This window comes from Pleurodeles waltl, chromosome 7 (genome assembly GCF_031143425.1).
Source record: "Pleurodeles waltl isolate 20211129_DDA chromosome 7, aPleWal1.hap1.20221129, whole genome shotgun sequence".
NCBI lineage: Eukaryota > Metazoa > Chordata > Amphibia > Caudata > Salamandridae > Pleurodeles > Pleurodeles waltl.
In genome coordinates, this window is record NC_090446.1 from 1024471231 (window position 1) to 1024494100 (window position 22870).

At 46.0% G+C, this 22870-nt stretch overlaps 1 protein-coding gene across 1 annotated transcript in view; it reads left to right on the plus strand.

The window, feature by feature from the left end:
- Nucleotides 1–22870, plus strand: part of LOC138245863 (ATP-binding cassette sub-family A member 9-like) — a 2236336-nt gene that overhangs the window by 859717 nt on the left and 1353749 nt on the right. Inside the window, exon 19 of the mRNA XM_069199841.1 lies at nt 11880–12081. Within this exon, the coding sequence (XP_069055942.1) occupies nt 11880–12081 (202 nt within the window). The remainder of the gene's footprint in view (nt 1–11879; nt 12082–22870) is intronic.

Consider the following 22870-nt stretch of genomic DNA (forward strand, 5'->3'; position numbering starts at 1 on the left):
ACTGCTTTGCTGTAAAGGACTGCTTCCTTGCTGTTGCTCTGCTGCCTTGCTGGCCTCTGGCTCTGCTGAGAAGTGCTCTCCAAGGGCTTGGATTGAGCTTACCTCCTGTTCCTGAAGTCTCAGGGTCAAAAAGATTTAATCTCTGCAAAAAAACTCCTTGTGTGGTGAAAATCGACACCATGCTAGCCAGAATCGATGCACAGCCTGTCTAGCGGTAAGAAAATCACCACATCGCCAAACTGAAATGCCGCACCCCGGCTCCCTGAGTGGAGACCAATGCAGCACCAACGTTGTGACCGGAACTTTGATGCACAGCCCACTGGATAAACGCATTGCCGAGCTGGAATGACGCAGCCCAACTTCCTGTGAGAGGAATCAACGCAGCACCAGCCATGCAGCAGAAATTCTGCCGCATCACCCAGTGGATTGATGCACAGCTGTGACTTCGTCTCGCATGCCCAGGATTTCCACGCATGGTCCCAGGGCATCAAAAGACCCTACATCGCAAAGAGGATACAAGCCTGTGCGCCGGAATTCAACGCAAAGCCCTTGCTGCATGGAAAAGAATCGACGCATCGTCTGTGTGTGCCCGGAAAACCGACACACACCTACCTTTTTCCACGCATGTCCTCTTCTGCTGTCTTCGTGCATGTAATTTTGACGCAGACAGGTACTTTTTGCTTGCAAGAGACAATTGTTGCTTTTAAGTACTAAGGACTCTTCTTATCATTACAAAAGTGATATTCTAACTTGTGATTATCAAATCATGACCGTTTTGACCTTAATTTAACCAGATCATTTTTCTAAACCTGAGTGGTGTCTTTTTGTGGTGCTCTCACTGTGTTATTGCATGATTTATCACACAAATACTTTACACATTGCCTTCTAAGTTAAGCCTGACTGCTCAGTGCCAAGCTACCATAGGGTGGGCACAGGATAGTTTGGGTTGTGTGTGACTTACCCTGACTAGGATTGTGGTCCCTACTTGGACAAGGGTGTATACCTCTGCCAACTAGAGACTCCATTTCTAACATTAGTGATCAGCGGTTAGGATAGGACTTGTATATGTGCAGTAACATACAATAACTACATGGACACTACCTACACACAATTGAAGGTCAACTTGATTTTTTCTTTTTTTCTGCAATTTCATTTTTCTGCTTGCCAGTTTAATCAAATCTTTATACAACATATCTCTGGCTGGGTCTCAAGCAGGAGCTGGCGAGTTTGACCTAGCCAAGCTGGAGACAAACACTGCCAGCCAGCTGAAAGGGTTCTGCAAGGGGATGGGAGTACCTACCTGGGGTGCCTCCAGGAAGGAGGAGTACCAAAAGGCGCTGAGGGTCTGGGTAGAAGCCTATTCACAAGAGAATGTTGAGATTGAAGAGCCAGAGGATGGCCCCTCAGAGGATTTACCACCAGCAGTGGGGGATGTTACCCCAGAAGTGGGCCCCCTGGTAAACCAGGGAGCAGTGTCTCTAGCCATGGCCTGACCACAGAGGTAAGGAGGGAGGAGAGAGAATTCCAACTGCAATTGCCAAGATTTAGGCTGGAGGAAAATAAAGCAGAGCAAGAAGCAGACGCAAAACAAGCTGAGGTTGAATGGGCTTTGGCTGAGACAAAACTTCTGTTGGCTCATGAACTGAGTCTCAAAAAGCTGGATATCAAGGCTAGGCAGTCTGAGTCCAGCAGTGATGGTGGAAGCATACATGCAGGACCTGCTGGGGACAAGAACGTTTGTATACCCACAGATGTGGTGCCAAGTTATGTGATGGGAGATGACATTGCTAAGTGGTTAGCTGCTTATGGAGTTGCACTAAGGGCTCATGGGGTTCCTGAACAGGAATGGGGGGCAGGCTTGTGGGGATATGTACCAGTTGTTGGGAGGGACATACTTCTCACATTAGATCCAAAGGATCAGAACACATACTTACCCATGAAAACCGCTTTGCTTGCCAAGTTTGGGCTGACCCCTGAGAAGTACCGTCAGAGGTTCAGGGACAGCACCAAGCTCTCCACACAAACTTGGGTAGACTATTTTGATTTGCCCAGTAAGGCTCTGAATGGATGGGTGTGGGGCAGATAAAGTAGGTGACTATGTGGGGTTGTATAATGGGATCCTGAGAGAGCAAATGCTCAGTGTTTTCTTTACAGAGTTGTGCCAGCACCTAGTTGACAGTAAGCTGACTGACCCTAGGAAGCTTGCTGAGGAGGCAGACCTCTGGGTTAGCACCAGAGTGTCCAAAAAGGTATCTGGGGGAGACACCCACAAAGGTGGTTAGGGTTCCGATCAGAAAAAAAGAGGGGGGAGAAAAACTTAAAAATAAGAAGTTCTCAAAAGGCCCCCAAAACAATTTCCGGAGTGGGGTGGTAACCAATCCAAACCTGATTCTGAAAAGAGGCCAGGATTCTTTGATAAAAAAGAAAGGAAAGTCTGTATCCAAATGCTTAGAGTGCACCAAGTTTGGTCACTACAAGGGTGGCTCCCACTGTCCAATGCGGGCACCGCCCCCCACTGGAAGGCAGACACCTGGGTTGGCTAGCATAGTGCTCGGGAGGAGGTAGTCCCAGATAGTTTTGGCGAACAGATAGAGGTAACCCTAGTGTCCCTGGGAGATAAGGAAATGGTGCCAAAAGCCCACATGCCTGCAAATACTACCAAGTATAGGCAGTGGGTCACCATTAATGGGCAAAGGGTGGAGGCTCTGCGCGACACAGGAGCCAACATGACCACTGTCAGGAGTCAGCTGGTGTCAGCAGAGCAGGTCATCCCCAAAACATTCCACCAGGTCATAGTCGCTGACAATCGTGAGAGTCACCTACCGGTGGCTCGCATTCCCTTTTAGTGGGGGGGGTCTCTGGTCCTCTAAACGTAGCTATGAGTCCTGCCATTCCTATAGATTGTCTGCTGAGCAACGACCTTGAGCATACTACCTGGAAGGAGGTGGAGATCAGGTCTCATCTGAAGATGCTAGGTTTGCCTGAATGGGTCTGCATGACCACACAGTCCATGGCTAACTGGGAAGGGAGTCAAGGGTGTCTGGAGCCTGGAACAAGGGCCCAGACAGCTGCAATGAAGAAGGGCAAGGGACGCAGGAAACCGGTCCCAGACATTCCCGCAGTGGTTGACGGGGTCCCAGAGGAGGGGGCCCCTGATCCATATGGGGAGGACATTGCCACCCTGTGTAACCTGCCTAAGCTTGCTGGCTGGCAAGTTGAGGGTAGGCCAACCAGGGAGGAGTTCTGCAAACCGCAGAAAGAGTGCCCCACTCTTGAGGGTTTGAGGCAACAGGCCGCAGCCCAGACAGCAGGTGGAGCCTTTGGCGATCACCATATCTGTTGGGAGAATTATCTCCTTTACAGTGAGCCCAAGGTACCGGAAGCTAGGGCAGCACATGTGCTGGTGGTCCCCCAGTGCTACCGGGCCTTCCTACTGGGGTTGGTTCACAATATCCCCCTGGTGGAACATTTGGGGCAGGACAAAACCTTTGCCAGGCTTGTCACCCACTTTTATTGGCCCCAAATGCGGGTGGCCTCAGATGCTTTCTGTAGGTCCTGCCCAGCCTGCCAGGCTAGTGGGAAGACAGGGAAATGGCTGAAAGCCCCCCTGATCCCACTCCCTGTCATTGGCACCCTCTTTGAATGGGTGAGTATCAACGTCATTTGTCCCTTGGATCTCAAAACTGCCCTAAGCAAGAGGTTTATCCTGATTTTGGTGGACCATGCCACTGTCAGGAATCCCCAAGGTGCCTCCTGCGTTATCTGTCAGCATCCCCAGGGATTAGGGTTAAATCATATCTCTGTTCTTGGTTAAACCTTCATGTTTTAATGTAAACATAATGTGCTGTGTTACACAATTGGTTTTTATCAATGCTTGTTTTACCCATGCTTGTTTGCTAATGTGAGCAGGTGTAGTCATGTGCTTCTAATTGGGTGTGGTGTAGACATGTGCTTCTAATTGGGTGTGGTAACTCATCCACATGTGGAAACTCAACTGCTTTCCTGATTGGCTACAAATAGCAGAGTGAAGCATGCCTCCCTGCTTGGCTTTGTTTTGCTTCCTGATCTCAGCATCTGATATGGCAGTCCATCCCCTGCTGTCATCCTCCTATTCTGGACTTTTGAGGCAATTCTTTTCTTCGTTCCTGTACCAGCTGACACCAGGCATTCCTCCAGCACTCCGGAAAGGACTGCAGCTAAGTGATTAGTATTCTCCAGGGAGTTTGTTCTTTGAGCGCCGCGCTTTCCTAAAACAGCTGGTGTATTTTGGCAGAGTGCTTATCTTGAAGAGACAAATGCATTTCTGAACATTCTACATTATTATTGTAGTTACTTGCCTAAATGTGCTTCAGGAAATCTGCTTGAGCTCAAGTACTACACAAAGTGACAGTGTAATTTTAAAAGAGCATTTACGTGACTTTTCTTTCCTAATAGCATAACTCTTAGATTTAAATTGTGTCATTCATGCCTGCGTTTCAGGTTTGAGGAATTTGCTTTTGAAGGGTTTTTCCCACACACAGTGAAACCAAACCAAACTGTGCCACCCTAACTGTTTAAACCCAGAGTGGACATTTGTATTTCTTGGATTGTTTTTGTTCCTTTTAGTTTAACCCTATATATGCAGGAAAGTTATGCATGATATAATTAATGCTCTTGTTTGTCTTTCTTGTGCATAATAAGTGCAACCACAGTTCTAATTGCAGTGTCCAGCAGCGAATCTCTGTGAAGCCAGCCCTAGTGTTGCAGTACTTATTGTTATGGTAGTCAGTTTGGGATTTTGGTAATACAGTGTTAGTAATTGTGCCAACAGTTATTATTATCCTAGAAAGGTGCTGGAGCATCCCGGTGTTCTTCTCCCACTCCCGTGCCCATATCAGAAAGAGAGATTCAGTTTCAAGGAAGTTGAGTGCACTAACTCTACTATCACTCTGTCAACAACGACCTGCCCCCCCCGAAGATACAGGGCGCCTGGCTGGACCGGCAAGATGTGGCAGTGTTTTGTCTCTGTCTCTACCACTCCCCCTTTCCTTTTGGGACACCTGCCGGGGTTTCAGTGTCCACCAGGAAGTGCAGAGAAGTTTTCCAGGAGGTCGGGGCATACCATCGCCCCTGCAGACATCCTGCTTTTCAGGTGAGTGGTCCCGTCCCGACAGCTACCAGCTATCCAGAGGAGATCCCTCTAAGGACAGTGACTGCACCGGTGGTGACCAGAGCTCTGATGGGAATATTTACCCGTGTGGGATTCCCAAAGGAAGTTGTGTCTGACAGAGGCACAAACGTCATGTCTGAGTAGATGAAGTCCATGCGGGATACGTGTGGGGTGACCTACCGGTTCAGCACCTCTTGCCATCTTCAATCCAATGGGCTTGTGGAAAGGTTCAACAAGACCCTAAAAGGCTTGATCACAGGCCTTCCTGAGGCCATGAGGCATAAGTGGGGTGTCCTCTTGCCATGCCTTCTCTTTGCTTATTGAGAGGTGCCCCAGAAAGCCCCTTTGAACTTCTCAATGGGTACCCTGTCAGGGGACCCCTAAGCATAGTAAGAGAGGGGTGGTAGAAAGCTCTGAGGAAACCCCTGCAGGATGTGGTCAGTTACATGCTGGCCCTCTGAAACCAGATGCAATGCATCTGGAAACAGGCCAAGAGCAACCTCGAGGCCAGTCAAGAGGTGATGAAGCAATGGTATGACCAGAAGGCCACCCTGGTAGAATTCTCACCTGGAGACAAGGTATGGGTAATGGAGCCAGTAGAGCCTAGAGCTCTCCATGACCATTTGACTGGTTCAATCGAAATCAAGGAGGAGAAAGGGGAGGCTACTTACTTAGTGGACCTCAAGTCCCCGAGGAACCCCCTAAGGGTGCTCCATCAAAACAGACTGAAGCCTCATTTTGAGAGGTCTAAAATCAGCATGCTTCTGGTGACAGATGAGGGCATGGAAGAGGAGAGTGAGCCTCTCCCCGACCTCCTTTCTGCCAAGGAAGGTGATGGGTCAGTGGAGCGTGTCAATCTCTCTCTCCACCCTGACACTTGATCAGGGAGGAGACTGCTATGAGTTATTGGCGCAGTTCTTTTCCCTGTTTTCTCTCACCCCTGGACTCACACACTTGTATGTCAGTGACACTGACACAGGAAATAGTCTCCCTGTAGAGAACAACATTTACAGGTTGTCAGACAGGATGAAGGCCAGAATCAAGGAGGAAGTTGCCAAGATGCTGGCTCTTGGGGTGATAGAGAGGTCCAGCAGTCCCTGGTCCATCCCAGTGGTGTTGGTTCCCAAGGCTGCTGCTCCTGGTGCCAAGCCAGAACTTAGGTTCTGCGTGGACTACTGGGGTCTGAACTCTGTCACAAAGATAGATGCTCACCCCATCCCCCGAGCTGATGAGCTCGTAGACAGGCTAGACGCTACCAAGTTCCTTAGTACCTTTGATCTCACGTCAGGGTACTGGCAGATTGTCTTGACTAAAGGGGCAAAAGAGAGATCAGCCTTTTCTACTCCTGAGGGTCATTATCAGTTCTGGGTCATGCCCTTTGGGCTGGAAAATGCCCCTGCTACCTTCCAACAGTTGGTTAACCAGGTCCTAGCTGGCAAGGACGCCTTCTGTACAGCCTATCACTGTCTGCAGTCCCAGCTGGGAGGAACACCTGCTCCACCTCAAGGAGATGCTTCAGCCCCTGCAACAGGCAGGCCTGACCTTCATGGCCAGTAAGTGCCAGATTGGGCAGGGTTCCGTGGTGCACTTGGGACATCTAGTAGGTGGTGGCAAGGTGCAGTCCCTCTGGGCCAAGGTTGAAACATTCAAGGCCTGGCAACCACCTAGAACCCAGACAGAGGTGAGAGCCTTCTTAGGCCTCACCGGATACTACCGAAGATTTGTTAAGGGTTATGGCTCCATAGTGGCTCCCTTAACAGAACTCACCTACAAGAAGCAACCTAGGTTGGTGAATTGGACAGAGGCTTGTCAGAAAGCCTTTGACTCCCTGATGGAAGCCATGTGCACGGCACCCGTGCTCAAGGCCCCTGACTACTCCAGAGAATTCATTGTGCAGGCAGATGCTTCAGAGCATGCCATAGGGGCGGTCCTAGCACAGCTAAATGAGGAGGGCCTCGACCAACCAGTAGTCTTTATTAGCAGAAGTCTATTACCACAGGAACAGAGGTGGAGTGCTATTGAAAGAGAAGCATTTGCTCTGGTCTGGACACAGAAGGAGCTGAGACCACGCCTGTTTGGGACTCACTTCCGGCTTCAGACAGACCACAGGCCCCTCATATGGCTCATGCAGATGAGGGGTGAAAATCCTAAACTCTTGAGGCGGTCCATTTCCCTACAGGGAATGGACTTCACTGTGGAGCATTGCCCGGAGATTGACCACGCCAGTGCTCATGGTCTCTCCAGATACTTCTGCCTTAGCAATGAGAGCGCACAAGGGGTTGGTCCTAAATTTGTTTTCCAATGCTGCAAGGCCTGCTTCTTTCATAGGCTAACATTAGGGGTACCCGCATAAAGTGTTTGAGTGGCAGATTCTGATTAGAAAGGGGTAAACAGGTCATATTTAGTCTGCCCAGAATGGTAATACAAAATCCTGCTGACTGGTGAGGTTGGATTTTATATTACTATTTTAGAAATGCTACTTTTAGAAAGTGAGCATTTCTCTGCACTTAAATCCTTTGGTGCCTTACAGCCTGTCTCCAATCCACGTCTGGGCTGGGCTGGTTGACAGCTCCCATGTGCATTTTACTCAGACAACCACAAACACAAGATGCTCAGTCACATCTGCACACATCTGCATACTGACTGGCTCTTCCTGGGCTGGAAGGTTGGGAGGCCTGACACTTACATTTCAAAGGACAGTGGCCTGCCCTCACACAAAGGACTGCCAAACCCCCTACTTGGACCGTGGCAGACAGGGTTGTACTGAAAGGGGACCTTGTGCACTTCAAAACCACTCTTTGAAGTCTCCCCCACTTCAAAGGCACTTTTGGGTATATAAACTGTGTCCCTGACCCTACCAAACTAGACACTTCTTGGGAAGACATTCTGCAACCTTGTTCTGCTTTCCTTTCTTATCTCATGGTTGGAGGGACAGATCTCTGTTGTACGTGCTGACAAATAGGGCATATCAAATCTAGGGGAATGTGCATCTCTCTAATCTCTGCCCACCTGTAAGTGGCTTTTTCTCCCAGATGTCCACATTTCTGGTGCACCCACTTAGCCATCCCCACTAAGTCAGAATTCTGGGTGGACACTTCAGACTCTGAATTTTTCTCTTTAACATCTGCAAGGGAATTGAACCAGTTATGTACAAGCCATGTGGAAAACCAAACGGCTAAACCATTGGCACTGAACCAAGAATCATTGTAAAAATGACACATCTCAAGCAGCTCTTGGTTTAAAGTCTGACACACATTGTACAGCGCTGTTCCTTCTCCTGTGCTAGAAAACAACTTTTCAGTAACTGGATTGTAATCATTAGTCAAACACACACGCTTTTTATCCTCAGGGGACACAAATTCAAATGGTGCACTCAATTTCACTGGTGACTCTTTTACCTGTGGTACTCCCTGCACCCTCTCCTCATCCTGAAAAGGGGCTTGTGACACCTGTTCATGTAGGGCTGCAGTGACTATAGCCCTGTCTTGCATGTACCAGCTCCAGTGTATGATGTTAGCCTCCTGTGCCTGTCCTATACTGTGAGAGTTAGGTGAACTCATCACCCACTGATAACAAGTCAAAAGCTTACTCCAAAGTTCCAGGGGCACTCTTGTCCTCCCCTGTTCCTGATTTACATTTAAATCAATGTTTCCCTCTTGCACTGCGCAGAAACCTAAAGTCTGAATTATTTCATTTGCCAAATTAAAAGCGCGCAGCTACTCATGTTTTTTCCTACTTACTTTGTACCAAAGTGTTAAGATTTCACTCAGATGAGGGCTATACTGTTTCCAAAAATCAAACAAGCTCATGAAACGCGTGTCTCTTGCTTAGTGCAAATAGTAAGAAACTCTAAAATCTTTTGTTTTACTTGTGACAATATCTGTCTATTTTCTGGGTTCCACTGAATTCTCAGTAAATGCACATTTTGCAACAGTACTTCTGCCTTGTCCGAATTAATTTTACTTTGCAAATGCGGTCTGTAAATAACATTCTGAGCTCTGTTCTCAGTGTTATCTGTTAAGGAATCCTCTTCAACTGCCAAAAACTTTGGGGTGTTTTGATCACACTGAGGCTCAGACTGGCACACAGCTGTTTTAACCTCCTAATTACTTGAATGGGAAAAGCCAGATTCTTCTTAAACAGCAGTTTTATAGATTTCAGCATTATCTTGCATTAATGTGTTCTGGCTAATTTGCTCACGTAAATTCTTATTTTCATGTTCTAACTGCCTACATCTCTCCTGCATTTTTCTGTAAGCAGATAAAAGTATCCAAACCCTTCTCTGTCAAGAACAAAAGGAACGTTATTTCTTTCAAAACGCACATTTTCTAAATATGCTTTATCACAGCACTCATCTCAAGACTCACATAGTCCTGATAAACAAGATAACATGTTTCTCACAGCACCATAAGGCAGTTTAACTTCACATGCATTTTCAAACATGGTCTGCCGTGCTTCTTTAATTCTCTAAACAACAAAAAACAATTACACTTAAAATTGGGCACTTCCAATCTCCAATTTGACTCCCAGACTGACGACTAACGACAAAATGTTCTGCTTTCCTCTCTTATCTCATGACCAATCTTACAGAACCTCTCTGGAATGCACTTCTGAGTTTAAAGAAGACATTTATTGTTATTATTACTTCACCACAAGATTACTGAAAGACAAAATTAGTAGATTGGCAGCACACGTTCACAAGTAGTCGCAGCAATGCAAGCAAAATATATCAAAGTACTTCTCAGCTGCAATGTACACAGCAAATACATGTGATTATATTATAGCATAACTTCAAAGCATAAAAGTCAAAATTGCATCACTGTAGGGCAAGGCTGTAGGGCCTATACTCAGCTTCATCTTTCTGGGGTCTGCAAGTTGATGACTATGTTCAACTGCGAGAAAGAGATTTTCTACCCAAACGGGAGACAGGCAACTGACGTCTCCGTTCCTGTCTGAAGTCAAGATAGATTCAATCTAACTCTGCAGTAGTCCAGAGCCATCCTTAAAAGCAAACTCAGTGTGAGAACTGAAGAAACTTGGAGAGTGGCCAATTCTCCAAGCCGCACTCGTTCTCAGACTGGATTGAGAGGTAAACACAAAATCTACGTGCTCTTATCATCTAAGGTCTGGTGTGAAAAACACAGCGTGGTCTATCATGTGGAAAAACACAGCTTGGAAAAACACAGATCATCTGCAATGTCTCAACTGCAATGTCTAACTCCACGTTAAAGCCAATAGGCAGCTAACCTAAATACCAAATGTAATGTCTAATGCCATGTCAAAGACAATAAGCAGCTAAACTGAATACAGAATGTAATGGCTAGCTTCATGTTAAAGCCAATAGGCAGCTAAACTGAACACAACATGTAATGTGCTACTGGTGAACATTGAGCAACTAATATGCGCAATAGTGAAACACAAAATCATTGGTCAAACACAATTAATAGCATCACAAACCTGCAAAGAGGAGCTGCCTGGCTGCCCAAAGGACTCACCTGGACTGCTTTGCTGTTAAGGACTGCTGCCTTGCTGTTGCCCTGCTGCCTTGCTGGCCTCTGGCTCTGTTGAGAAGTGCTCTCCAAGGGCTTGGATTCAGCTTGGCTCCTATTCCTGAAGTCTCAGGGCGAAAAAGACATCATCTTTGCAAAGAACTCCTTGTGCGGCGAAAATCAATGCATAGCCTGCCGGAATCGACGCACAGCTTGTCCAGCCGTGAGAAAATCACTGCATCGCCAAACTGGAGCGACGCAGCCCGGTCCCTGAGTGGAGATCGACGCAGCACCAACATTGTGACCGGAACTTCAACGCACAGCCCACCAGATTGACGCATCGCCGAGCCGGAACGACGCAGCCCGGCTTCCTGCAGGAGGAATCAACGCAGCACCAGCCGTGCAGCAGAAATTCTGCTGCATCTCCCACCGGATCAATGCAACAGCTGTGACTTTGTCCTGCATGCCCAGAATTTCCACGCATTGTCCCTGGGGGTCAAAAGACCCCGCATTGCAAAGAGGATTCAAGCCTGCACGCTGGGATTTGACACAAAGCCCTTGTTGCATGGAAAAGAATCAACGCATTGTCTGTGTGCACCCAGAAAACCGACGCACACCTACCTTTTTCCACGCATCTCCTCCTCTGCGGTCTTCGTATGTGTAATTTTGAAACAAACCAGGTACTTTGAGCTTTCAAGAGACAATTGTTGCTTTTAAGAACTAAAGACTCTTCCTATCATTACAAAAGTGATATTTCAACCTGTGATTATCACATCTTGACCGTTTTGACCTTAATTTAATCAGATAAATATCTTATATTTTTCTAAACCTATATGGTGTCTTTTTGTGGTGCTCTTACTGTGTTATTGCAGGATTTATTGCAGAAATACTTTACACATTGCTTTCTAAATTAAGCCTGACTGCTCAGTGCCAAGCTACCAAAGGGTGGGCACAGGATCATTTGGATTGTGTGTGACTTACCCTGGCTAGGATTGTGGTCCCTACTTGAACAAGGGTGTATACCTCTGCCAACTAGAGACCCTATTTCTAACACTAGCCAAGGAACTTGCCTTGCCATCAGTGCATGCCCCATCTTTGCTTGAGATTCTGGCGCTTTTCTCTGCAATATGCGTGTAGTCTCAGCAGGCACTCTAACTTCATTGTTAAAAAGAGAACAAGTACTTTACTTTTCCAAAGAAATATGTGATGTGCTCTTAAAGACCTTTTTTCTTATGTTACAGATTTTGGGGTTTTCAGTCAGGAGCAGACGGACGAGGAAAAAGATGACGGTGCCCCTGATGAAATGGAGCAAACTCTACTCTCACTTTCGGAAACAGGAAAGGCCACAGTCAGCGGCCTAGGTCTATGGAGGCAACAAGTGTTGGCCATTGCAAGAATCCGTGCCCTTAAGTTAAAACATGAAAGTAAAGCACTGAGATCTATGTAAGTAGTATCCCTATAAAGTGCCAATGTCTATACTTCTACTTAAATGAACTGTGGTTTTATAAGGCCCATGACAATGCACCCAACCTCATGACATATCTAACTTGTAACATCGATCAATGACAACTATCGAGATTAAATTTGTTGATTTAAGTATTTCTCTGTTATATATTGTAATAGTATGAAGCATAATTTGGGAAGAGGATATTACATACCAAGCTATGAAGGATATAAATACATGTGTAATCCACTGAAGTTTAGGATATGTTTAAGGAAAGACAAATCTGGTATAGTAGCACATGATGTGAAATGCTGCATATTTGCACAGTTTCCACGAGTACTCCAGGCAGCTAGTTTAAGACCAACAAAATTCCCTATCTAGGATTATGATACTTTTTAATTACTTTAGAGCCATGGAAATGAAACGTAAATCTTTTAAATTCTAGGCATTACCGACCCATCCATTCCATGCAAACTGATTCAAATATATTTTAATAGATAGAGGGCCCATCACACTGGAAAAGTGCAGGATGAGTCCGCATATATGAGCTTGTGCAAAAAACATTATAAGGACCAATTACAGTTAGTGCAGAGCGGAATTCCTATGTGGATTTCTGTGCTGCACTACTGTTAACGGTCCGGTATTCCACACAAGGATTTCCTAATTCTAGAGACAGTGTACTTGATTGTACCGAACAGCAAATCCAGCTGGTAAAATCACATTGGAAAAGGGCTGCATTGCTGGACTCGTTTCCCATCTGTACCACATAACCAGCCAATGCACGAACATAGCATGCAATTCTTCCCCTTTCAGGGCAATATCCTCTACTGCCATGCCCACTCCTTGATCGCCTCCCCACAAAGAGGTCCCGCAAACAGGTGGTAAATGCCTAAATTAAACTCACGGGAATCCAAAATATAAACAGAATAGCATCTGTAATTTAAAGAATTCTGTGCCGAGATTATGGCAGCAATTTCGTACACCTGCGTTCGCGCAGCCCCACAGAAAGCTGCCAAACTCATAATCTGGGTCATCTACTTTGTGGGATTATGTTCAAAGCAATCGCCAGTGCCCATTTTTTTAGGAAACAAATCAGTTTGTTCGTATTTTAGTATAGTGCAGACAATATACACCAAGGGGAAACCGCGCGCTTGAGAGATTCTAAAATGAATTCATATTTAACTCTATTTACTGGGTGAAATACACATATTGCCACCTACAACCCTGAAGACATGTGGTACAAGGCTCACTTTTAGAACATTACACTAAGGATGAAGGTGCTGGGTGGAATTCAAAAGTCGCAATCACTGGGCCCATTGTTTCATTGTCTACTGCACCCCTCCAGACAGGCACGTGCCTCATGCACATCAGGCTTTGCCAGATGCAATACAAATAGTCCAGCCCAAACTGCCAAGCCAGGTCAGTCGTAGACAGGAAGATAAGCAAACTTAAAATGACTTCTTTGAAGAGAAAAGGAGAGCCTTAACTCCTACGAATTATGTAGGATTTATTTGCTGTTGTAGGTTTACAGTTAGAGAGTAACGATATAGGGCCCCTGCCCATTATAGCAAGTTAAGGCAGGTTGATGAATGTGTAAAGACAACAGACTGTTTCGTGATATCCATAAATAATATGTAACAATCTAGAACATAATATAAACTTTGTACATTTTCAAACTCTTGATTAATTCTTCAGCCATGTGTTCACGATCGTGTTTTGCCCTGCAATGGGAGGTTGAGCCAAACGTTTTGAAGCCCATAATTTGCTTTCACCGCTGTAGGAGGGCTTTTGGGAAGCCACTAGCAGGATCAAACAGGTCTTCAGGCTCCAACTATTATACTGAAAGGTAGTTACCCTGAAAGGCGGATGTCTATATGTCCCGTTTGGGGACCTCTGCTCTGCTTTTGTCTTGGTCCCCAGGCCGTCTTTATGGTGGGTTTTGCAAGAACTTGGGGTACCAAGTTATCTTCGAGAAATAATCGTGAGGCTACATAATAATATGCACAGGTCAGGTGTGGGTCGGCTGGTGAGTTAAGTGATACATTTCCAGTAGGTGGAGGGGATAGACCGGGGTGTGTCCTTTCCCCCACACTAATCTCACTTTATATTAATGGTCCTATTGATCATTTGGATCAATGTGAAAGTGACACCCCCAAGCTAGTGAACATGAGGATACTGTCGCTTGTGTTCCCTGATGATACCCTCCTTCTCTCCAAATCTCCTATGAGCCTCCAAAAGCTCCTGTTTCACTTTGATGTCTTTTGTACGGAGCAGGACCTACAAATCAATGTGGGGAAGATTAAGGGGGAGGTTTAAGAGCCCCTAGCGCCTCCTTGCACAGCATTAGGATAATTTTTTGACACTAATGTGGCCTAACAAGCCCAATATCGCCCAATTTACAAAGTGGCACAATGCATGCATTGCTCCACTTTGTAACCCTTCGCGCCACATTATACCAGGCATAATGTATGCAAATGGGGTGTTCCGCCGTTAATGGGGCAGAAAAAACGTTGCAAAGAAGTCTAAGAGATTTCTTTGTGTAATTTTTTTCGGCACTGTTAATGCCTGCTCAGAGCAGGCGTTAAAAGGAGGAACACCATTGTTTACAATGGGCCTTAATGGGCTATGCAGGATTAGCATCAAAATTTTTTATGCTAACCCTGCAAAGCTCCGAACTAGCATCAAAAATGTTGACGCTAGTTCTGTAACTGCTGCCATGGTGTGCCATATCTTAGATACGGTGCACACATGGTGGTGTTAGGGGGGCGTTAAGGGGGGCAAGAAAAGTGGCACTGCACTGGGTGCAGCGCCATTTTCTTAAATCTGGCCCTAAATTTATAATACTTAATCTGACATGCTCCTCAGGGGCCAACCCAACACTTGCAGGATTTCCACTTGAGAAAGTCCATGCCTTCACCTACCTGGGCATCAGGCTAACAGAACATCTAGGTTGGCAGTCCCATGTCACTCAGCCAAGGTTAAAACTTGAGCAGGTGCAGGAGGAATAATTAAGATGACTCGCAGTTCCCCATTCTGTCCTGTACAGCCTCCTCAACAGATGTACTATCATCAGGTCCTGGGGGCGGTTACCTATGATGAAGAGTTGTGGGCTCGCCTGGAGGTGGCCACTTTAGATCTAGTGGAGGATCGATTTTTGCAGCTAATGGTCTGTGTCCCCATTAGTACTCCTTTAATACCCCTTAGGCTAGATCTTGGGGCAAGCGCCTTTTCGGATATCATAGGATTTCGTCCTATCCTTTATTGGAGGAGGATCTAGGCTACCCCAGAACTCCAGCAATACTGTGATGGGCTTCAAGAAATTCTTTATCCTTACTGGCTCTAGTAGCATACCCTGGATTAAGTTTCTGAAAGCCACTTTAGGGGGGATTGGGTTAAGAGGTGAGTGGAGAGCCCCAAGAGAGGCTCAGACATTGCCTAAATCTATTTAAAAAAAGCCTATTGGCATTTTAAAGATTTGTCTATTCATTCACGGGCCAGTTATGGTTCACTGATGGATGCATTCCTTCTAGTTAAGGATTTTTATCATAGAGAAGATTTTTTAGATGAGATTTAACCCCCACTAGCCAGGTGTGTATTTTTGTTTTTTCGATTTGGGACCCTACCTATGCTTTTACTGTCAAATGGAGCAAAAATTCTACTATGTCTGATCGGCAGTGCCCGACCTGTGGCACCCTTAATGAAGTCATTGAGCACATTCTGTTTTTTTGCCCAGCCTGGCTATTAGGAGTCATTGGATCTTCCCGCTATGCCGGCTTTGGGGCACTAGAGAGTACAAAGTTTCCTATAGGATTCTTAAAACAAACTTGAACAAGCCTGTGATTTTTGCCCTTTCTCATTTTTTGTTGGCCACGTGGAGAGCCAGGGCAAAGTTTTGTGTGGCCCATGAGGCTCAGGCTAAAGTAGCTCTCTGATAGGTATGTTATATTGGGCACCTCTATATTTTACCATAATTAAGTACTCGAGCTCTGGAATTTTATAATTTGCTGTAGCTGTTTTTATTTATATAATTACCTGTTTTTAGTCCCAGAATAATTAGTGTCTACTGACTATTTTTATGTGCATATAGGGCATTTTTATCTATGTGTATATAATGTTTATGTTAATTTAGTTATTATGCTGGTTTTATTGTACTGTTTAGGGCCACGCCTGCGTCGCATGCGCTTGCGCATGCGTATCGCTTCCGAGACGCTTTAGGAATTAGAAAAGGAGCCCTGTCCACGTCACATCAGCGTCTTTCATTTGTTTGTGGGCTTGCCTGTTAAAATCTGCTTACTTTCATTAGCGGAAGGCACGCATATGTCATGCCTTTTTCGGTGGCTAGCCCTCCTCAAGCGCAGCGACCAAGTACAGAAAACATGCGAGGCTCGCTGTTTCCCGTCAGGTTTGTGGACTACTTTTTCTCTATTTTCGCAGCGCGATCTCGCTTGTTATATCCTGCTCCTCTCAGTAACTACCATATCCTTGCTGCTGACAACAGATTTTGGGATATTAAAGACAGCCTCTTTTCCAAACCACTTTTTAACTTCCATAAAGCCCATGCAGCGTTTCGTCATCTGATGGCTCTTCTAACTTAGGTCACATTTGACTGCATTCTGGCGCCACGATTACAGCTGCTCACGTTACACACATTTTATCTGTCATAGGTTCTGTAAGCTTGGGTTAATTTTCATCGGGAAATTTTTTGGTAACTGACGGGCTTAGTTTTAACATTTGATTTCAGTGCTTTTTTGGAAGTTGCAAGGCAGCGTGCATCTGCTTTTGAAGTAATATACGTATTATGTTTGAACAGAGCTTTTCTAGTCACTGTTTAAACAAGCATTTGCAATGCAATGGGTCTCGCGTTTGCTCGAGTCAGAGCTTTTAACGCTGTAAATTCCTAACTGGACTTTTCTTGCCATATAAAATTGAAAATGAAAAGTAAAACAGTTGACATAAGCAAGTTAATTCAAAGTGCCATGAACATGAGTCTGAGAGTTATTGGCTCCCTGCGTGAGTGTCTAGAAAGAATCTTGGCTGGGATGAAAGGCAAACTGAAACCGGAGGAGGGGCCATCACACGCTGTAACAGGAGGAGGCGTGACATAGTGTGATAGCCCACAAAATGTTCACTTAGTGAAATCACCTGTGAGAGAACTCAGCACACAAAGAAGGGACATTTCACAAAATGCACCAAAAAAAATGAAGCATTTAAAACAAGCACACAAAAGAATGAATAGCAAGAGTGGGCGAGGTTAAAACCCCACTGAGAGATTACAACAGGTCAAGCGCTTGTGCGCTCGACCCAAAACCACACATGAACAAATCCAAACAGGTTTGTGCCAGCTATTTGGCTTGTTAAGGTTTTTCAATTTGGCTTTCAGCAAATAGAAGCAAAACGCTATGAGGCTGCCAGCTCTGGACGGATGTAAAGGTCAGAGGATGAATGGATGTAGGGATGATGTGAAATATTCAAGGAAGGGCGGGGTTTCCTTGTTTTACTCACTTGAGGTAATTGTGGGTTTGCATCAAAGGGTAGGGCTGGGGAGGCCACTCAATCAATCTCTGTATTGGGGAAGGGACAATGCAACTGTTCTCGTTAAAGAAGACTGTTAGAGGGAAATCTGTTAATAAAATAAAACAAATCATTTTGACACAATAATATAGGTTTAATCGATTTTCAGCTGGGAACAACTGGCAGTCTCACTTAGAGGCCATGACTGAAGTTCAAAGTTCTGGTTCAAACACCAGTAGCATTTATACTGTAAAAACCACAAAAAACTGTGGTCAAGAGTTCAGCATTTACGTATGCAACTACAAGCAGTACAGATAAGATAATGAGGTGCCTCTGGAAAGAAGCACTTGCACTTGGCCTCATGGGTGGGTAAGTTACACTGACGTCATTCACCATATCTATCTTTCTGCACAACAAGAGACTCTATGTTGCGTGCTGCTCATGGTAGCCCTGCCTTGCAAATACTTATCTGACCCTTATACAGTTCCCCTTAACACAATATGAATGACTTGTGGGTTTTAGGACCCCTGTGCTAAGGAAGGATACACCCTTCTGTTCCACCCTGTTCATGCTAAGTGAACATTTTGAAAGCAACAGTTGGTGCAGCTTTAAAGAAAAACTCTCATTCTAATGTGGATTGGGCCTCTTGTGTGTTTCAGCACAGCTAACTTAACAATGCAGCATTTGTATAAGTTTCCTAAGTAATAAGTGTTTGTTTGTCCTAAATATGACCTGCCTTTTCTATTGAACCCACAGTCTGTCTTTTTTTAACATGTCATGCATTAAGCCTTTCACTACTTACATTGGTTTACAACTATCTAGCCTAAAATGTTTGTATTGGGATTTGGGAACTTATGTTTGTTTGTATGTGATGTATTCCTATTCTTCCTACATCACTCCCCCTCTAGTTGATTATTCAACTACTTTTCCTACCTTCCCATCTACTAATGAAATCACCACATACTCACTACTCTGTCCCTCCCAATTTAGCTGTCATCCTTTTGCAACATGCTATTATTACCTGAAAAATAAGACACATCAAAAGCAACAACACAATCAAAGGCAACAAGGCCTTGAACAACCCCAACATCCAGGAAGGCACCCATTCGAACCAGCCCTCGAACCACCCATCAAGGGCAACCCCCTCATCGATCATTTTCTTTTGTAGATCATGCAATGTCTGAATGGCCTAAGTTAATGTCCCATCGTCCGCATCATTGGCCGGCACATAAAGATCCAATCTTTTTACACACCCCTCCTTCCATGGCCGTCATTAAATCAAATACATATCTGTGTTCCATTAACATCAGCCTAAGGGCACTGAGTTCTTCCTTGATAGCATTGAACCCATCTTCAGTTCCATTTATGATCTTCATCAATTCAAAGTGCGTGATCTGCAGCCAGCGTGCAGTTGCCTTCGCCTGAATGAATGGTAGGATGCTACCAAAAAAAGATTTGGGCATCATTAAATAGTCTGTGTTCCTGTGGAACGTCTTTCCACAATTTAGTACCAAAATGTCCAGCAGCTTTTTTTGTCCGGTAATGGTGAAGCAAGGTTGTTGGATGGCTCATGGTATGGTCATGTAACTGAGAGATGTCCACACCTGCTATTACCAGGGAGGGGGTGTGCAAAGTCACCAGGGAGCAGAGGCCATTCCAGTTCGGGGGTAGTTGCATGTGGAGCCGGGCCCCACACATCCAGTAGTGATCCATCAGGCTGGAGGTGCCGCCCTGCATATCAGCGTTGTAGGTGGTGATGTTGCAGTTGAGGGTACTCCCCACCTTCACTGTCCCATTCCCTCTGAAACAAAGAGAAAACTGTGTTAATTTCATTGCTATTCTAGGGTGTATGGTAGTCCCTGTCCATGTATATCTCTGTATGTTCGCATTCCCATATTTCTTGACATTGGCCTATTATCTTATTAAAGCTTAGTGGACCTTGTGTCTTGGTACCATTCCATAATGATATTGCTCTACATGAGAACTTGGCCTCGGTATGCCATTTATCATGGGCAAATACTGATCCTGTGATACTAAGAACTGGCCTGCCTGCGCAATCAGGGGGAAGGGGTTTAGCTCGTGCAGTAACAGGACTAACGTGAGTTGGCTGTAGCTGTGCTCTCATTCTGCATAAAAATAGGTGCAGGAGACAATGTGTAATGTTTGGGGATACCTCTTTAGGGAGATGCAATTTATCTACTCCAGCAGCATGGGGGATGAGAGAGCATGCATAACAACTGGTGTTGAACGTGGATGTGCCTATACTGTGCATGTGCTGATACCACACATTGTCAAACAAAGCAATATGGAGAGGGTGATGGTCAGTATCATTATCAACAGTTCTACGAATGCGTGTAATAATTGATATAGGATCAAAAAATTAAAATATCCAAGGGCTAAAAGCAGCAATATTAGTGCAACGAGGAGGAAAAACAAACATAAAATACATAACTTAAAAGAAGAATTGTCTAAGATTGAAGCTTTAGAGGGAGGCTTTACTCCGGTTGCTTCTCCTGTTCTCCCCCCTCTTTTTCCTGCTCGGTGTCCAAAGGGATGGATGGCACTGGGAAGGGTCCATTAAATTTGCAGTTCTTCCATTGTCTTGCAAAATTGCTAAAGTTCCCAAAGGTAATGGTGTTTGTTGATCCTTTACAGGAGATGCGTTGTCCCGCTTCTTGGCTGCGCGTGTAACCTGTTTAGAAAAGAACTTTGCAACTTTGGTTAGCTCAGACATGTATTCATTCATTTCAGTTTGTACAACTTCAGGTGCACTCTCAGTCTCCAACTTATGTCTGGTTGGTGGCACAAATGTGCTCATTGTTCTACCTGTCACTATTTGATGAGGAGTCAAATGATGCTCTGATCCTGGGGTATTTCTCAAAGCAAAGAGGGTTAACAGACTTGGCAATACGGTGAACACAAGGTCCTGCTTCAATCCACCTTGAGAATGGGCAGACTACAACTATAAGATAGCGATAATGATTGCATCTGTGAATCATATCAATGTAGTCAATGTGCAGCTCCTTAAAGGGACCTTGTGGGCGAGGTATTGTGGAAGCTATTACCTCAAAGGTTGGACTTGGTGAATACTGCTGGGACACTGTGCAGGTGTGTATGTACATTGTAATCATCTCATGTAAGTTAGGGACAAACCAATCCTGACTTATTTGGAGGGACATATAGGTGGTCATTCTGACCTCAGCGGTCTTTTCAATAGAACGCCGAGGGACCGCCATACGGAAGACCGCCAGTGCTGGCGGTCTTCCGCACGGGCCATTATGACAGTTGGCAGCGCTCCGCCCATTTCAGGACGAAGAGCCGCCAACAGCCATGCTGGTGGCAGGCGGGGAAGTGGAGGTAGCTCCACCTCCACCGCCACGCCAACAGAACACCGCCCAGCGAATCACGACCTGTGATTCGCTGTGGCGGTGTTCTGTTGGCGTGGCGGTGTCGGCGGAGCTGCCCACATGGGTCCGTTCCCTCCCGGAGGATCACCGGAACAGGCAAGGTGATCGTCCGTTAGGGAAGGGGGCTGGGGGGGTGTTGTGAGTTGTGTGCGTGCATGGGGGTGTGCGTGTGTGTATGTTGAGGGGGCGTGTGAGTGCGTGCATGAATGCGGGGGGGTGTGTATGTGCATGAGTGCGTGCATGAATGCGGGGGTGTGTGTGTATGTGCATGAGTGCGTGCAGGAATGCGTACGTGTATGTGTATGTGTGTGTATATGTTGGGGATCGGGTTGGGGGGGTCCTGCAACCTTTTGGCGGTGGCAGGGGTGGTTGGGGGGGTAGGGGAGGGAGTCGGGTGGGAGTTGGGGGTGGGGGAGACCCCTATCAGTGCCAGGGAAGGGATTCCCTGGCACTGATAGTGCTTTCCGCCATGGATTTCATGGCGGTCCCAAACCGCATGAAATCCATGGCGGTAAGCCGGAGTCAGGCGGGTTGGAATACCGCCGGCGGTATGTGACGACCGCCGGGCTAGAGACCCAGGTCTCCAGCCCGGCGGTCGTTACCGCCGTGGCGGTCGGAAAGGTGAAGCGGCGGCTGGCCATGGCGGTAACCGCCATGGTCAGAATTAATGAAAAAAGACCGCCAGCCTGTTGGTGGTCTTACCGCCGCTTCACCGCCGACCGCCACGGTCGGAATGACCGCCATTGTCTTTAGCAGTATGTGAAGGAAGATGTAGCTGGTTTAGAGCTATCAGTAGCAATGCTTGAGGCGTGACAGGCTTCCCTGTTGATATTTGTCTGTATATTAAATCTGTTTCTGTCTGTGTGCAACCTCCTGCTTCCCACAACTGTTTCTCATGCTCTGGTGCATTTTCGTGTATCTCTCTTATATGCAGGTGAGCTGTCTCTGTGTAATGTCTGGATGCATTCAAAGGGTCTGAAGATGTCAACGATTCACTAGCTAACAAAACTGTGGTATGTGTATCACTAAGAGGGCGTGTTGCTGCATCTTTGGCTGCCCAATCAGCCAGGACATTTCCACAGGACACAAAATCCTGAGCATTAGTGTGGGCTGCACAGTTCACTACTGCAACTGCATGTGGCAGTGTTAAAGCTTGTATCAAGTCCTCTAAAAGGGGGCGGTGCATGACAGGGCTTCCATCAGGCTTGAGAAATCCCCGTCTATTCCACCACATAATGCTGGAATGCACGGTTGTAGTGACGTAGGCTGAATCAGAGTATACTGTTATTGTTTCTCCTAACCCCTTGTTTGAGGGCTGCCACTAAAGCTACTAATTCAGCAGCCTGGGCTAAATATTGAGATGGCAAAGTTATCTGTTCAGTTATCTGCAGTGTGTCTGAGGAGTTGTGCTACATCGCTCTAACCACTGCAGCACTTGTATGTCTTACCCCCTTATGTCCATTGATAAATTTGACAATGGCAGTCCCCTCTCATGGATACAGGACCTAGTGGCCCCAGTGTCGATGAGAAAGGTGTACTCATTTATGGCTACCATCACAGTGGGTTCCTTGTCTGGCCTGTGGATAACCGATAAGACTGGACACATGAGACTTCTCCTTGGGCACCTTCATTGGGCATATCCTCCCATGTAGTTTTGCTGGAATGGGTTCCCTCCCCTGACAGTTACCCCTTCTTGTAAGTTCTGGTGCTGCAAGGTGGGCTGCACTGTCTGCTGTGGCCCATACTGTATTTGGGGCATGGATTGCTGTAACTGCTGAGGCTGTAACTGTGGTTGAGGCTGCAGTTGTATTTGCAGCTGTGGGAGATATACCACTTGGGGACTCGTGGCAGATTGTGCTACAATGTCACC